The sequence below is a fragment of the Ochotona curzoniae genome, unplaced genomic scaffold (genome assembly GCF_017591425.1).
Source record: "Ochotona curzoniae isolate NIBS_2020 unplaced genomic scaffold, NIBS_Ocur_1.0 scaffold_4505, whole genome shotgun sequence".
NCBI classification, from domain to species: Eukaryota; Metazoa; Chordata; class Mammalia; order Lagomorpha; family Ochotonidae; genus Ochotona; species Ochotona curzoniae.
In genome coordinates, this window is record NW_024467118.1 from 7030598 (window position 1) to 7047500 (window position 16903).

A 16903-nucleotide genomic window follows, 5' to 3' on the forward strand; every position below is an offset into this window, starting at 1 on the left:
AATTTTATATTTAAGATTTATTTGCGTTTAGTTTCAGGGCTTATGGAAAAAAAAATGATTTGTTTACAGAGGTCTTCCATCTGCCACTTCACAACAACAGCAAGGGAAGCCAGGAGCTAAATACAGACCTCCCATTGGTTGGAAGGAGCCCAGATACCTGGACCCTCCTCTGCTGCTTTCCCAGGCACACAAAGGGAGCTGGACAGAGCAGGGCGTGTTGTGGCAGAGTGGCTGCAGTGTCCAGCAGCAGTTTAGCCCACTCTTTCACAACCCCAGCCTTCTAATTTCACTTTATTGGCCTACCTTTCTTCAAATGATTTTCTTAGCTCGAACTTCTACTTAAAAGAGGAAACAGAAGCTCAAGATTTAGAAAACTAAAGCTGAATAACTTTCTTATTATTAGTATTAGTGGGGAGAGGGTGGCTGCTTAGAATCTGATACCTATTCTTAGATCTGTAGAGACTCCCGTACTTGCTCCATCTGCTGCTTTATCAAGAGGAAGCTGAATGTGAAGGGAAGTAGCCAGAACGTGGGCTAGGCAGTCCAGTGTGAGAAGTGCTCATCCTAGGCAGCAACTGGGTCTCTGTACCAAACACCCACTCCAGATTGAGATGTTAATTCTATTTGCCATGAACTTTCTGAAGCATCTAAGTCTACGTGTGTGTATGTATTATAAGTCACTTCTCATTCTGGCATTACTTACAGTGGTGCATTTTGTCACTTCATCAGTATTGATATTTAATACCTGGATATTTATAATCTATGTTTTTTTTTCTGAAGATGCAAGTCTATGAAGAAGACCTTTTACCTTGAAGCAACAATCTGAGCATTTCATGTTTTGTTTGATTTTTTGAATTAGGGATGCTGAACTCTATGTGAGAATATTCCACAATGAGGCATCTGTGACCCAAACATTTTAGAGAAGGAATACATGACGTATAAAGCCCTATAAACAACTACCTTTCTTACTCTTGGTCAGAAGAGTGCCATAATTAATACTTCGTTGATTCCTATATTTGACAGCAAAATTATTTGGAAAGTTTAGTGACTTAGTGAACATAGATTGTTAACATCTTATTTAAACTGAGTTTTAGTCTGTAAAATAATTCCTGTTCCTTATACCAAATGTGATCTTTCCCCGTTTTGTTTTGTAATATAAACTTCCAATTTTTCACGCAGCTGCTAGCAAACTAACAAGCTCCCTCATAGAAGAAAGAGACCCTCCCTTCTCGCCACCAGCCTGTTTTACACAGGTGGCCGTATCTCGTATTGTCATTTTAAACCACGCATGTCACTGGATGCCATTTTTCAAGATGGTAACATGGTAACAGTTCTATATACTGAATATTCCTTAAATATTATGACACATGTTGTACGTTATATGCGTTGTCTCCTTAATCAAAAAAATCTTCACTTAATCTTGAAAGAAAATCTAAGGCCTGGTGCCTTGGCCTAAGTGGCTAAATCCTCGCCTTGCATGAGTCGGGATCATGTGTGGGTGCCACTGCTGCACTTCCCTTCCACCTAACTCCCTCCTTGTGGCCTGGGAAAGCAATCAGGGATGGCCCAAAGCCTTGGAATGCTGCATTTATGTGGGAAACCTGGAAGAAACTCCTAGTTCCAGGCTTTGGATCAGCTCAGCTCTGGCTGCTGCAGCCACGTGGGGAGTGAGCCAGCGGTAGGGAATCTATGTTTCTGCTTCTCTCGCTGAATCTGCCTTTCAAAAAAAAATGAATAAATCTCTAAAAAAAGAAAAACAATCTATATTCTCATTCTTTTTTCTTCTCCCGCACAAAGTTAATGTGCATTCTTGATTTTATATCTGTGCTTTACGAAACGCCAAGTACATGCGATGGGACTCATCCAGTTTTACTACACCTGCCTCCTTCAGAGGTAACGCACACCCTCAGTGTCAGTTTTTAAAAGGGTTTTATCACCAGCTCAGCCTTGTTACCTCATTGTCTTTTTCTTTGATTGCATTGTTTTTCTCAAGGGATATTTTGACTTATTTCCTACCACTCCTTTCTCTACTAGTTTGAATATTCCGTTCTTCCTTATAAATTTCCCAGAGTATTATCCTTATTTACTTCTGAAGTTTTTGGCACTAACAGTTATATTACAAAGAATTTAAAGTACTAGTGTGGTGGAGTTGGCTCCAAATAATTTTCTTGTAGATATAACTTTTTTTCCCTCTTATTTCCTACCTCTTACCATACATTTTTTTTTCCCAATATTGAGCATGTGAAACTCTCAGAGCTAAAGTTTGTGGTAAAGTTGAGCTAAAATTTCTGTTTCTGTTGTCCTTAATGTTTAGTGAATAATTCTTTATTTCTGAAAGATTTCTTCGATTTTTCCTTTTCTAATTTCTTTTTTTTTTTTTAAGATGTATTATTTTATCGGCAAGGCAGAATTACAGAAAGAGAGAGACAGAAATATCTCCCATCCGCTGGTTCACTCACCAGGTGGCTTCAGTGCCCAGAGTTGAGCTGATCTGAAGCCGGGGCCAGGAGATTCTTCCAGGTATTCCATGCAGGTGCAGGGTCCCAAGGCTTTGGGTCATCCTGTCCTGCTTTCTCAGGCTGTAAGCAGGGAAGGGAAGGGAAGCTGAGCAACCGGGACACGAGCTGGCATCCATATGGCATCCATGAACTTGTAAGACAAGGATCTAGCAACGGAGCTATCTTGACAGGCTCCTAACTTTCCATATCTGTGTTTTAGTGTGTGGGTGTTTTTTTGTTTTGTTTTGTTTTGTTTTTTGGCAGTTTATTGCATTTTCTTGTTTTGCTTCTTTTGTGGAAAACCTAACTCAAAACTGTGTTCCTACAAGCAGGCCTGCTTGAAATGTCTTACCTGGGCCAGTTTGGTAGCCTAGTGGCTAGAGTCCTTGGTTTGTGTGCACTGGGATCTTATATGGGTGCCGGTTCCCTGTCCCAGCTGCTCCACTTCCCATCCAGCTCCCTGCTTGTGACCTGGGAAAGCAGTCAAGGGTAGCCCAAAGCCTTGGGACTCTGCACCCATATGGGTGACCTGGAAAAGTTTCTGACTCCAGGGTCCTGGCTTCAGATCAACTCAGCTTTGGCTGTTGCAGCCACTTGGGGAGTGAGCCAGCAGATGGATAGTCTTTCTCTGTGTCTTTCCTTCTCTCTATAAATCTGACTTTCCAGTAAGTAAATAAATCTTATAAAAAAGTGTCTTACCTACTGCTTAGTCTCAGCACTGCTACATCACCCCTCCCTTTATTAAGATTTATTTGTTTTAATTTGAAAAACAGATTTTACAGAGAGAGAAGATAGAGAAATATCTTCAATCCTCCAGATCACTCCCCAAAAGCTGCAACAGCCAAAGCTAAGCTAATCTTAAGTCAGAAGCCAGGAACTTCTGCATGGTTTCTCCAGTGGATACATGGGCCCAAGGGCTTGAGACATCCTCTGCTGCTTTTCCAGGCCATAAACGGGGACCAAGATCAGAACTGGACAAGCCAGGACACAAATAAGCACTTGCAGGTGGAAGATTAACTTGCTACACCACCACACCATCTCCTACCTCTTTTTTTTTTTTTTTTTAAGATTTATTTTCTTTTTATTGGAAAGACAGATATACAAAAAGGAGTGGAGACAGAGAGGAAGATCTTCTATCTGATGGTTCACTCCCCAAGTGGCCACAACAGCTGGAACTGAACCAATCCTAAACCAAAGCCAGGAGCTTCTTCGAGGTCTCCCATGCAAGTGCAGGGTCCCAAGGCTTTGGGCCATCCTTGACTGCTTTCCCAGGTCACAAGCAGGGAGCTGGATGGGAAGTGGAACTGCCAGGATTAGAACTGGGGGCCATATGGGATCCCGAAACATGCAAAGCAAGGACTTTAGCCGCTACACTGTCACACCAGGCCCCTACCTCCGTTGTATTTTTAAAGATTCTCTTACTTATTTGGAAGTAAAGTGTTACAGAGAAAGAAACATCTTCCATCTATTGATTGACTTCCCCAGATAGCAGCAATATCCACTATGGGCCCAGACTGAAGCCAAGAACCAAGAGTTTCCACCAGGTCTCCAAGATGGATACAGGGTCCAAGCATTGCCTCCAGTGCTTTCCAGGGTGCGTGTTAGCAGGGAGTAGCATGAGAAGTGAAGCAGCCAATCCATAAACCAGCACCCATACCTTTCCTTTGTTACAACCTCAAATACTATCTGATTTTGCTTAGAGTTTTAAGATATCACTTTTTTATTAGCCAGTCTTCTGTCCTCCAATGTCATTTTTTCTCTGAAACTTTCCTGTGGACACCTGTGTAGTTACCTATATAGATCTTACCTGCTTCAGTGTACATATCATGAGAGCAGGTATCTGTGTTTTCTTAGGACTTTATTTTTTTTTCTGATAGCACACTGAGTGTAATAAATGTTCCTGAGTTTTATAGAGAATGTGCTTATTCCGCAGTGTACTCCTGAAGGGTGGGGTGCACGTGGGCGTGGAAAGTCCTGGAGGAGATGCCTTTTTGTGCTTTACTCATGTGCAGAAGCCATGTGAACCTGTACATACACTTGAACATGTATGATAAGTTAGTCCAAGGCTTTAGAAGTTATTACTGCCATTATCCTGACTATTGTTGCCTTATATCTGTATGCTGCTACTGTTCGCTTTCTGCCCCAGTTTCTAAAAGGTTTCTTCTGTTATAATGCAGTCAGTGTCCATACTTACCAGATTCTTGTCACTGTCTATGTGATACTGAGGTGATATAGTATTTCTTTTGCAAGATAATTATTGTCACACAACTGTCTATTCTTAAGTAATGCTTATTTTGCATCTCTGGAGCAATAAAACCTATGTATTATTTCAACTGTTTTTAGCTGTTTTTAACACCTGGGTCACGTTTATTTTTTAAGCCTTGGAATTTCTTTGATATTTTTTGCTTGACTTTCATTTAGCATTTTCTTAGATCTGAGATTGAAGTCATATTTGTTCTTGTATTTTAGGTCGTTCTTCCCTCTTCCCAATCGATGACGGCTTGCTAGATGATGGTCACAGTGACCAAGTTGGTGTTTTGAACTCACCCACATGCTACTCAGCTCATCAAAATGGAGAACGAATAGAACGCTTCTCTCGAAAAGTCTTTGTTGGTGGTCTTCCTCCAGATATTGATGAAGGTAAGGGGCAATTTGATCTTAAACAAAAGAAAAAAAAAAAACACTGAAAACAAAACAAAACAAAAACCTGGAATATGTGAATGAGAGTATGGAATTTTTCCCTTTTTTATTCTTAGGCCTTATAATGAACAAGAAAATATGAGCATTTTTTGTATAAAAGGTTTCCTTGGCCGATGTCACTTATTTTTCTAACATATTTAAATATGTACGAGATTTCAAACTTTTTGTATGGTCACATTAAACGCACAAACACACACGCACTCAAGGAAAGTTTAACATCTTACAGGAAAAAAGCAAAGCTGCCTTGAGAAATGGGTGGGAGATGTGCAGGTAATGCCACTGCCGGCTACCTCGGCATCCCATACGGGACCAACTTGTGTTCTGGCTGCTCCATTTCTATTCCAGCTCCCTGCTAATGGCCTGGGAAAAGTCTCAGAAGATGGCCTGAGTGCTTGGGCCCCCACCGTCCTCATGGAGACCAGATTTCTCTCCCTCTCTGTCTCTCTTGCTCTCCGTCCGTACATCTTCCAAACAGATCTTGGAAAAAGATGAGAAGGAGGCTATAAAGCCCAAAAGACAAATTGAAACATGATGTAAAGAAATTGAAAGTTTTTTTAAAAGTCTGAAAATTTATCATGTAGCAGTAACAATGGAAAAGGACTTCAGATTAGAATAAAAATAATTAAAATTATGTTTGTGAGGTTAAAGGAAGTATAACACTTTCTCCCAACTAACAGAAATTATATTGAGATGTTTAAGAAATTTTTCAGATACGGTTCAGGTATCTACAAAGTTACTACAAAGTATTGCTCAGTATAATAAGGTTTCTCTAACTTAGAGCATATCATTGGAGTTCACTTACATGGATTTCAGTGAGCAACCTAACATACCTCAAACCTTATTTTTCCGTCAGCTTGTAGCTGTGTTAACGCTTCAGCAGACGTTCTTTCCTGTAAATACGATCTCACTTGTGAAGCAGGTCTGCTTTATCACCTAGTACAAGTTGATGTTTTATTCAGGCCAGTTCTGTTCGTGTATTTGTGCACTAGAAAGCCATGACTACCCACTTGACATTGAATACAAATTTTAAATTTTTACTGAATGGATTATTTTTGCTATTGTGCTGTTTTTAAAAATGAATTTATGTTAAATGTTTTGCAGTATTTAATAAAGATAATAGATATTCCCAGTTACTGTCTTCTAATTTACACAAAGTATTTGGTCCTTACATAAATATTAAGTGTAAATAGTAACTTAAAAATAGATTATTTCTTAGAATGTACCATTGATAATATCTATGCATATTGTTTTCCTTTCTTAAGATGAAATAACTGCTAGCTTCCGAAGATTCGGCCCTTTGGTAGTCGATTGGCCTCATAAAGCAGAAAGCAAGTCCTATTTTCCACCAAAAGGTAAATTTTTTTATTGTTAATGTTTTCTAGGGAATCAGTTATATGCAAGCAAAACAAATAATATGAATCGCTTATTTTGTATGTTATGTTAGAGTGACTGTGGGCACATCTGTGTTTAGGAGTTAATGGAGTATTCTGTAAGAGTCAGTTGCTTGGGATGACGACTGATACAGAAAGGTCTTGAGAATTAGCCTGTTTTATTTTAAAAACCGTGTCTGAGACTTGCTACATTTTTATTTTCTTAATTTGATAATGATTAGCAAATCCGTGTGTATTTTCTCTAAAACATCATGCTAAGTAACTTCAATATGGACATCTGAAAGTGTGTCCATCGGCACAGTGAGATGAGGACCACCAGTCACGGGACGGGATCGAGGCCAGCTTCTGGGGAAAGGACACGCCCCTGAAAGACTGCTCTACCTGAAAGGCAGCTTCACCAACTGAAGGGACACATTATTAGTGTTAACTGTCTTTAGTTACTTTTGAATATTTGTATTCTTATAAGATTAGTAATTATTAGATAGAAAATGACCCACAGAACATTATTCCTGTATGCAAAATAAATACTTTACGATAGAGAAATTGCTAAGTAGGTTGGAGAAAAATTTTCACTGAGATATTTTATGTTGAATCAGTAAAGAACTGAGTGTTTTGGGCAGATAAGAAGTTGAGCACAGTTTGAAGCAGGAATTGAAATACACAGTCATCCCTCAGTGTCCCTGGGTTCTGTATTTGCAGATTCAACTAACTTCAGCTTGAAAATATTCAAGAAAAAACTACACCAAAAATTTATATCCAGTTTTTTTTCTTGTCTTTTTTCTGAGCCACACACTACAGCAGTTATTTATATATAGCGTATTTTATTAGGTACTAAACATAATCTGAAGACAAAGTATGCAGGACCATATGCATTTTTTTATATGCAAGTATTCCATGATTTGACATTTGAGACTTGAATGCTATAAATTCGGTATCGACAAAGGGTTAAGGAAGCAATCCTCCATGTATACTCGGGGATAGCTGTAATTGAGCTGTAATTCAGAAAGAAATCAGAATTGACTTGGGAAAGACAAATCCGTGTCTTAAATGAACAATGTCTTCATGTAAGGAGATAGTTTATTCTAATCCTGGTAATCTGGTTAAAACAATGTAATTGTCGCCATCATTGTCATTATAATTTTTGAGGTCTTTGTTTACCTTCTTAGATTGAAAAAGCAAATTATATGAAAAGTCGTAGATTTTTGGTGCATTGTAATTGTAGCCATTTCCAAACCTTGTTCTCTCAAATATTTTGGTCTTTTCTATGCTTTCAAAGTCATTGGTGTGGTTACCTCTCAGCCGGTGAAGTTGCCCTTTAGGTAAAGGAGCCTGGAGCTGCTGAGCCACGTGTGCACCTCTGCTTCCTTCGCAATGAATAAAGACTCTATTATATGCTGTGTTTTGGGTAGGAATGTTTTTATAGCTAAAAGCTTGTGTTAGCTAGGTTATAATTTATGCACCATGTTGCTTTATTAACTTTTGTTGTTACATTTATTTCTTCATAATAAAATCAATCAAGATTAAATTTAGTGTGCTTGAACACTAAGCAGTATTAGGAAAAAAATAAGCATTAAAAGCAATTTAAATTACTGTTTTATCAAATTGATCTTATAGCCTCTTGAATATTACAAAATAGTTCTGTTCATATCCTTAGTTTTTTTTTTATCAAGATTAAAGCCTCAAAGAAAACATTTCATATTTTCAAGCATACTTAGAATTTTTAGTAAGTGAAATTCTAAGATATCTTAATCTTCAGTAATCTTACCTTTGGAAGTTTGTATTTATACATGTTTTGTTTTATAACATTAGATTTTTTTCTGCAATCAAGTTTCTTTTTAATCTTGATATTAATAGAACAAAATGCTTTTGATCCACATGAGTCCTTTGTAGCATCAATGCCATTAAGCTGCGGTTTTTGGATTCTATGTGGAATGTGACCTGGCTCTTCCAGTGCTCTTGGGACAGACCTGCATGGTGTACTTGATAGCAGTTTCATACTGGAACTAGATTGCCATACTCTACATTTATTTTGCATTTAATTGTTATCAAAATGTGATGTTTTGAGGATACTTATAGTTCTATTTCATTTGACTGAATTTGAAACACTTTTTCCTATTTCACAGAGGGAAAAAAGCTAGGTGCTAAGAAAGAATAAATGATTAAAGTTAGGTTCAAGCCAAGTAGTTGCCTGAATAATATGAAACCTGAGTCAGTCAGTCTCAGCATTTCTCATGCCGTCTCCAAGTATGTTAATACCTTCAGCAGGTGTGTAGAGGAAGGTTCCTATGTATGCCTTTACGGTTATACAAGCTCTAAAATACACTAGGGAGCAAGTGCATACTTGGGTACATGGAGTTTGGAGATGATGTTTAGACTTGAACCCAGTTTCCAGTTTAGAGTCCTGTACAACTAGGAAATATGCTCTTCCTTCTTTTCCTGTGAGCAAGCAACTATTAATTGTTAATTAAAAAAAAAAAATCATGGGGCCCAGCCCAGTAGCCTGGTGGCTAAATTCTTGCCTTGCAAGCACCAGTATCTCATATGGGCACTGGTTCATCTCCCAGGTGATCCACTTCCTTTCCAACTCCCAGTTTGTGGCCTGGCAAAACAGGAGAGGACCCTGTGTAGGAGACCCCGAGGAGGCTCCTGGCTCCTGATTTTGGATCATCGGCCATTGTGGCCACTTGGGGGAGTGAACCAGTGGACAGAGGATCTTTCTCTCTGTCTCTCCTTCTCTCTGTAAATCTGTCTTTCAATAAAAATAAATAAATATTACCAAAGCAAATTAACGCATCCTGCGGACAGAATAGACTTCGTCTAAACAGAAGGCGTCAGAGTGGGTATTGACTGTTAGGCGACCGTTTTCTAAAGGTGTCATCTCCAAGCAATGGGGAAATGTGCTGCTTCTCGCCCCAACTGAGCCTTCAGCTAGACGCTCTGCCCTGGTCCTGTGTACATGTTCCATTCCAAACTCCCTGGGATAGGCTCTGCTTTTGGAACTCAGATATGGAGAGGGTAAGGCCTCAGAGTCAACCTTGCACCAAATAGTTGGGAGTTTATGTTTTTTCTATTTTATTTTTAAAATTTTATGATATAGTTCCATAGGCTCTGGGATTTCCCCTACCCCCTCCCTGAGTGCTCTCCCCGCCCCAACTGATTTCCCCCATATCATTACAATAGTATACTCCTTCATAAGGAGCCATAAGTCCATCATTCTGTTAGTTCAGTGTGTCCTGATGTTGCTGGAGTGTCTGTTTTGGTATGTTTTGTTCTCTTGTAGAAGATAAAGTTTCTAGTCTTGTTTGGTCTTTCTGAAAGTGAGCATTTAGCCTAGAGGCTCAGATGAGCGCCTCCACGCTGAAGGATTGTGCCTCCGGCTCCTGACCAGCTGGCTGCTGATTGGCTGCTGATGCAGGCCCTGGGAGGCAGCCGTGTAGGCTCAAGCAGTAGGTTCTTGTTTCCTGCCTTGGATACCTGAGTTGGTGTCTTGGCTCCTGGTTCCACCTGAGACCAGACTAACTCAGCTGCTGCGGAAATTTAGAAAATATATCTATGTTTAAGCAAACTGGCATTTTGGGTAAATTCACTCAGTTGGTGATTGCCTCATTTTAATGGTTCTTGCAGGCTATGCATTCCTTCTCTTTCAAGAGGAGAGCTCAGTTCAGGCACTAATTGATGCCTGCATCGAAGAAGATGGAAAGCTCTACCTGTGTGTTTCCAGCCCTACCATCAAGGACAAGCCAGTAAGTTGGTACACATAAATTACGGAATACAAGTACAAGCTTCCCAAAAACTGTTTTGAAATGACTGTGAATTATTTAAATAAAAAATACTCGAACTCTTGTGTTAATATCAGTTTTTAAAATATCCAGATGATTTTATGGGATCTGGATAAAAAATTATACCAGTGATATATTTCCAAATTGAGGTGTACACATTTTTTAACAGTAGAAGGATCATTGTAAAGTGGTGGAAAGCTTTGTGAGCTATCCAGAGTATAAAAGACCAAACACAACTTTCTCCATAGGTTCAGATTCGTCCTTGGAATTTGAGCGATAGTGATTTTGTGATGGATGGGTCTCAGCCTTTGGATCCCCGAAAAACAATTTTTGTTGGAGGTGTTCCCAGGCCATTAAGAGCCGGTAAGTAAAATGTTAGCAAATTTGGTTCAGTAATAGAAATTGAAATGTGAATAAGTCAATTGAGTAACTTTTGGGCAACAGCTGTATGTGTAACACTGTAAATTGGGCATGGGCAGTTCCTCATGCTTCAGTTCTGTTGACTACAGAATCTGAAACAAATTCTGTGACCACTCCCATTCCACACCCCAGCCATATGAAATGCTCATGTAGCTCAGGAGTTAGAAACTCATTTATCCATATTAATAACTGATTCCCAAGCAGGAGAATCTACTCAAATAATACTTCTGACTCTGGGACTGTAACTCATTTTTAAGATGTAAGGATTTGGGTTCTATTTTACGTGGGCTGATTCTAAGATCTTAAAATGCATTTTTTTTTCTTTTTTCTCGATTATTAGCCACAGAAGAATTTCAAATATTTATTGATAGGCAGGAGCCAGCAACCAGAAATCTATTGAAAGATGATGTGTAATGGTGTAATTGTAGCTGTAGATCCTAGTGAGCGTGTTGTGCACCATGTGAAGGATGGTGGTGATTTGCATCACAGAACATCGTCTTCGAACCTGAGAGATATGTGTTAAAGACTTGTTCACATGTATTAATTGTTTAACATAAATGATAGTTGCTGTGAAAGCTCTAGGGAGTAAAGGAACATATCACAAGGGAATCAGAAATAGCGTGTTACTTAAATACTTGCATTTGAGCTAACAGAAAGGTTGACATGAAGGCATCAGAGTGATCTGGTAGGGTTGTGCAGAGTGCATTTAAAACTGTGATGTATTCAAAAGTCTTGAGAGGATGAGACCAGGATTTCTTAGAGGGACTGAAAGAAGCAAAGAGAATGAGGAGAGAAAAATTCAAGAAGACATTAAGAAAAAGCACTGTACTCATAGCACAGGAACACCGTGAGTTTTCAGGCAGAGAACATGATCATAGGGGAGCCTGTTACTACAGTCCAGGAGGCACACCAGCGTGGTATTTGCAGTGGGAAAACAGCTAGCTGAAGGAGATGTCACAGATACTTACGAGGTAAATGCAAAAGCTGACATGCAGAAAAGTGTAGGTTGAAGGAAATCATTCCTGCTGCCCCTTTTAAAAAAGTAAGTGGGAAAGAAGAGTCCAAAGCAGAAACAAGGCTATTGTGATGAGTCAAAATGTTAGTAATGGTAAGTAGATCAGATTCTAGGTGTGTTATAAAAATCAAGCTCATAGGATTGCATGTTACAGAGAGGAAACTGAAAACAAAAGATGAAGCAAAGGATCTTGACCTGACAGCAGGATCCTTCTTGCTAAATACCAGGAAGGCGGACAAAACTCGCTGGAGCAATAATAGCATAGAGATGCTTTTGTGTATATTCTACTTTAAAGACACTGTTCTAGTTTCTTGTTAAATATCAGTGGCAGTTACACACGGAGACAGCTGTATGTGTGAGTCTGGAACCCAGGAGAGAATTCCAGGCTAGAAATTTGAATGTGAGCACTTGAAACATGTGAGTAGTTTGTATAGTCATGACATGGTGTAAAGTTACCAATGCCTGGATATAGGCAGAGGCACAAGGGCTGAAACTTAAGGTAGAATGACAATGAGAAATGAAGAGTTGGAGAGGAACTAACAAGAAGTTATCAGTGACTGAACTAAACAGTGCTTGTAGATAGCTGAGTGGTGGAACTTGGCAGTAGGAAACGTGACTCACATTTTAATATGAACAATTAATATGGAGTTGAGGATAGTCTGTTTATAAAAGATAGTGGAAGAAGAGGAATTGAGAATACAGGGAAAAAATTTGTTGAAAATTTTGAATTAGTAGTTAAGAAATAGGGCTATGGGAATTTTTTAAAGTGCTAGAGTATGGGGAGAAAAGCAGTGGGACAGGGAGAATTGAAGAGCTATGTCCTTCTGTGAGAGTGGTTGGGTATCAGTGGGAAAAACTGGCTTTGGAAAGAAGTATGAAGTGTGCTTAAAACGCTCTCCTTGTGTTTGATGTGCACATCCTTTCCTTTTCAAGTGGAGCTTGCTATGATCATGGACCGGCTGTATGGTGGAGTTTGTTATGCAGGAATTGATACGGATCCTGAGCTGAAATACCCAAAAGGTGCTGGACGAGTTGCTTTCTCCAATCAGCAGAGCTACATCGCTGCCATTAGTGCTCGATTTGTTCAGCTTCAGCATGGGGATATTGATAAACGTGTAAGTTGTGTACTGGGAAATCACGTATGCAACAATAAGAAGCTAATAATACAGTTAAAATGCTGAGTATTTTTATACTATTTTAACTCTTTGAGTTAAAAGATGTTATATCAATACTCTTAAAAAATGAAGTCTTTGAACATTCTTTAAGTGTAACAAAAAGCATAAATGTCGTTTGTGTCTGTCATAAACTCAACTCTCCTAACCTTGGCACAGAGCTTGTTTTCTGAGCTTGCACTGTGGAGTCCTACTGTCTGGGATCGAATTCCATATCTCCTGTTTGCCCTGTAATTCTGAGCAAATTGGCCTACACCATGCTGCTTTTCTTCACTTACAAAATGAAAAACAATGTTTGTGTCATTTACTTTTAGGATTAATGAATTCAGATATGTACAAGCACTTAGAATGACTTAGTATACAGTAAGTGCTATTTTTAGTTTTCATTTGTCATAAAATGTAAAAATAACAACACTGTATATTGAAGTAGTTCTCGTGAGCTGAAGCATTGGCTCCTCAGTCATGGTGCTAGGTCGTCTAATGAGAACTTCTAGCAAGTCCTAACAGTGAAAACTGAAAGCCACCCAGTGGAGAAGTTTTGAGTACTAATTACCATCTGCGAGGGGAAAGGAAGCAAAAGTCATGTGTCCATTAACAAATCTGTTTTATGGTAAAGTCTGTGAGCGGTTACAATACAGATTTAAGCAGTACTCCGGGATAATCATTTTGAAAATTTCCAGTCTAGTTGAGATATACTGAAAATATGGGATCAGTGATTTTTCTTACCCAAATTAATAGATATAATTTGAGCTGCTTCTTGCTTTCCCAGTGTGGCAATTTCTCAAAGCCTCTTCCTTGTTCCTTCATTTCAGGAAAGCTGCATAATTAACACTGATTAGTGAATAGTAATTAATGCTGATGGACAGTGGAAGTAATCAGTGTAATCACCAAACCGTTGCAGTTACCAAAAAATAAGTACAGTTTAGATTCAGCTCATCAATATAGGAGGATGTTTTTATTTCACTGCTACATAAAATAATGCCCCATTACCTCCTCCCCGCCAAAATGTGTCTTAAGAATAGGAGCTGTGCGTCAGACATGCGTGCATAGACTTTTTAAAGTGATTTGCACCTACAAATCCTCTATTCTTGTGGCTTTCAGCCTTAGCTGTATGTTAGTCTCCTGGTAATTTACAAAAATCCTGACACTTGGGTCCCACATGCCAAGATTCCGTTGTCATTGTGCTGGCAGCACAGCAGAGCGCATGAAGTTTACGGTCTAGTGAGCCTCACGGCAGACATTTAGTTAAATTACCACTTGGGGCATCCGCAAGCGGACTCAGAGTGCCTGCTTCCCACTCAGCCTCCTGCTAGTACACATACTGAAGGAGAGATATTATTCCTTGATTATCATTGTAGTGAAGATAATCAAAAATCAAACATGGAAGATAAAACATAGAGGTGATAAAGGAAAAATTGAGAGATTAAGCTAAAAACTTTCTAGTTTGTGTTCAAGTTTGTCTTGCAACTCAGTTACTGTTGGTAAACAAAGCAAAAATCTGTAAGTGACTCTTTCCACCATCTTGGAGTCTGTGGAGAACCTGTGGGAACAGGAATTCTGAAAGGCCGTCGTCTGGCAGGCTGTGGTCCAGGGCTGTCTCTGCTCGCTGTGAGAGGGGCCCCTGGAACCAGAGAGCACACAGCACTCCTTAAATCCAAGGTGTTTGTGCTTGAGATAAAACAGTTCTGTTCAGAGTCAGGAGTGCTCATGTACACAACACGAAAACCAGCACAGTGCCTCCATGGCCTGAACAACAAAACTGGAGTAAGCTGGGGAAAGAAAACTTGTGTTTGTGGAAACATGGCATGGTTTGTGCCAAACTACAAAACAACCTTCCTGCAGAGACCACTGGACACAAAATCCATGTGGTGTTGTACCCATCAGTGATTTAAACTATTGAGAAGTAAATGAAAGTTAATTTCTGTTAAAAAAAAGAATTCTTACCTGCCAAGCAAAAATTCTCAAATCAAAAAAAAAAAAAACTATCAATTCAAGAAACATGCTCACTACACAAAATGATTTTCCTAACCCTAAATAATAGAACACAAATATGAACAATAATGTAGCTATTATTTTTCTATCAAATAATTGTCTTAGATACATTTTCATCAGGTTTTGGTGGCTTCAGACTAGTTTTATTCTTGCAAATAACACTGCGAAGAATGTCCTGGTTTGCTCATTTTCTATACACATGCATCCCTGTGTAGATTGCATTCCTGATACAACTTATTGGATCAGTATTTTTTACCCCAAGAAAATTCTACTTAATCTCAACTTCTAGTGCTTTAGTGCATTAATTTTTTTGTCTTAAGTAAAGAACAATTGCACTGTTATAGTGGCACTGTTCGGCCACCACCTTCTAATCAAGAAGTTATCACAAGGCTTGTGTTGTGGCATAGCAAGCTAAACCGCGACCTACAATGGCCGCATCCCATATGGGTGCCACTTGCAGTCCCAGCTATTCCACTTCCAGTCCAATTCTCTGCTAATGTCCTAGGGAAAGCAGCAGGGCCCAAGTGCTTGTGCTCCTGCTGCCACATCGGAAACCTGGAAGCAGCTGTGGGCTTCTGGCCTCAGGATGGCACAGCCCTCGAAGTTGAAGCTATTTAGACAGTAAGCGAGTGATTGAAAGATCTCATTTCCCTCTGTTCCTGTAACTCTGCCTTTCAAATAAATAGTAAATCTTCCTAGTAAATAAGTTATTACGAGATCATCACAACATGAGAGTGGTCACCTATAATTTTCAGAATATTCAGTATGTGCCAAGAGCTGTCTTACGCACAGTATAATCCCCCTGCTCCGAGATAGACTCCGTTACACCTGTGCAAGTGGAGGTGGGTGATGGCTGCCATCTTCTGCTGAGTTGTTCTTTCACAGTGTAGTTTTACCTTGTATCTAGCACATTCACATACACCCTTAAAGAGACTGTCTGCAGTTCTGGTTTGTTTGTGCAGTTGTTTACCAGTCAGGCGCAGCTCTGATCTGCAGGAGACAAAGATGCCTTAACAATGATCTCTATGCCACAACTGGAGTTGCAATAATGGATGAAAGGTGTGAAATGCTAATCTATTTAAACAAGTATTTTCTGACTCTGGAAATTCTGAACTTCCTTCTCACTCACACAAGAGACTTGGATTGAAGACCCAGTTCCTAGTTCTAGCTTGCCTATCCCCAGATGTGGTGAGGTGAGTAAGGAGTGAACCAGCAGATGAGTTTTCTCTCAGTTCCTCTGCCTTTCAAATAAATAAATATGCAGTTAAAAAAAAAAAACCCGCAAAATTGATTAGATCTAGATAGACCCAGCAGTGGAGCCAGGACTCCAAGAACCGATGCGAGCATCCCAAGCAGCGTTTTAACTGTTATACCAAATACATGCATCTGATCTTTTTTAAAATTTGTATGGATGGGAAAGATGCCTCTCTGAAAAGCTTCCTATTTTGCCACTTTTTAATGCTGGTTCTTTTCTCTGGAATACTGTATGAACTTGTGAAATCATTCATAGATTTGCTCTCTGATGCAGACCCTTATGAGGCATTTTTTTTTCTTCTTTCTAGGTGGAGGTAAAGCCATATGTGCTAGATGACCAGATGTGTGATGAATGCCAGGGCGCACGGTGTGGTGGAAAATTTGCTCCGTTCTTTTGTGCCAATGTCACTTGCCTGCAGTATTACTGTGAGTTTTGTTGGGCAAATATCCACTCTCGTGCAGGACGTGAGTTCCATAAGCCATTGGTGAAGGAAGGTGCTGATCGCCCACGTCAGATCCACTTCCGCTGGAACTAAGGAGAGCACACTGGCCTCTGTTTAACAAGGGAGGGAAGGGTGCATGTGGCTTACTGTGTCTGAAGATACTGACATGCAGAAGTAAGTGCATCCTTCTGCTTTCACCCCAGCTATCGATACATGCATCTTATCAGCAGCCAAAACAC

The 16903-nt window shown here is 39.5% G+C and overlaps 1 protein-coding gene across 6 annotated transcripts in view; it reads left to right on the forward strand.

The window, feature by feature from the left end:
- Positions 1–16903, forward strand: part of CPEB2 (cytoplasmic polyadenylation element binding protein 2) — a 59077-nt gene that overhangs the window by 38532 nt on the left and 3642 nt on the right. For all 6 annotated transcript variants that reach the window (XM_040966167.1, XM_040966169.1, XM_040966165.1 and 3 more), the window contains 6 exons: positions 4968–5138; positions 6461–6550; positions 10214–10332; positions 10617–10731; positions 12737–12918; positions 16530–16903. The exon at positions 16530–16903 is cut by the window's right edge and continues 3642 nt beyond it. In XM_040966167.1, coding sequence (XP_040822101.1) covers positions 4968–5138; positions 6461–6550; positions 10214–10332; positions 10617–10731; positions 12737–12918; positions 16530–16757 — 905 coding nt within the window. In that variant the 3' untranslated portion in view covers positions 16758–16903. The remainder of the gene's footprint in view (positions 1–4967; positions 5139–6460; positions 6551–10213; positions 10333–10616; positions 10732–12736; positions 12919–16529) is intronic.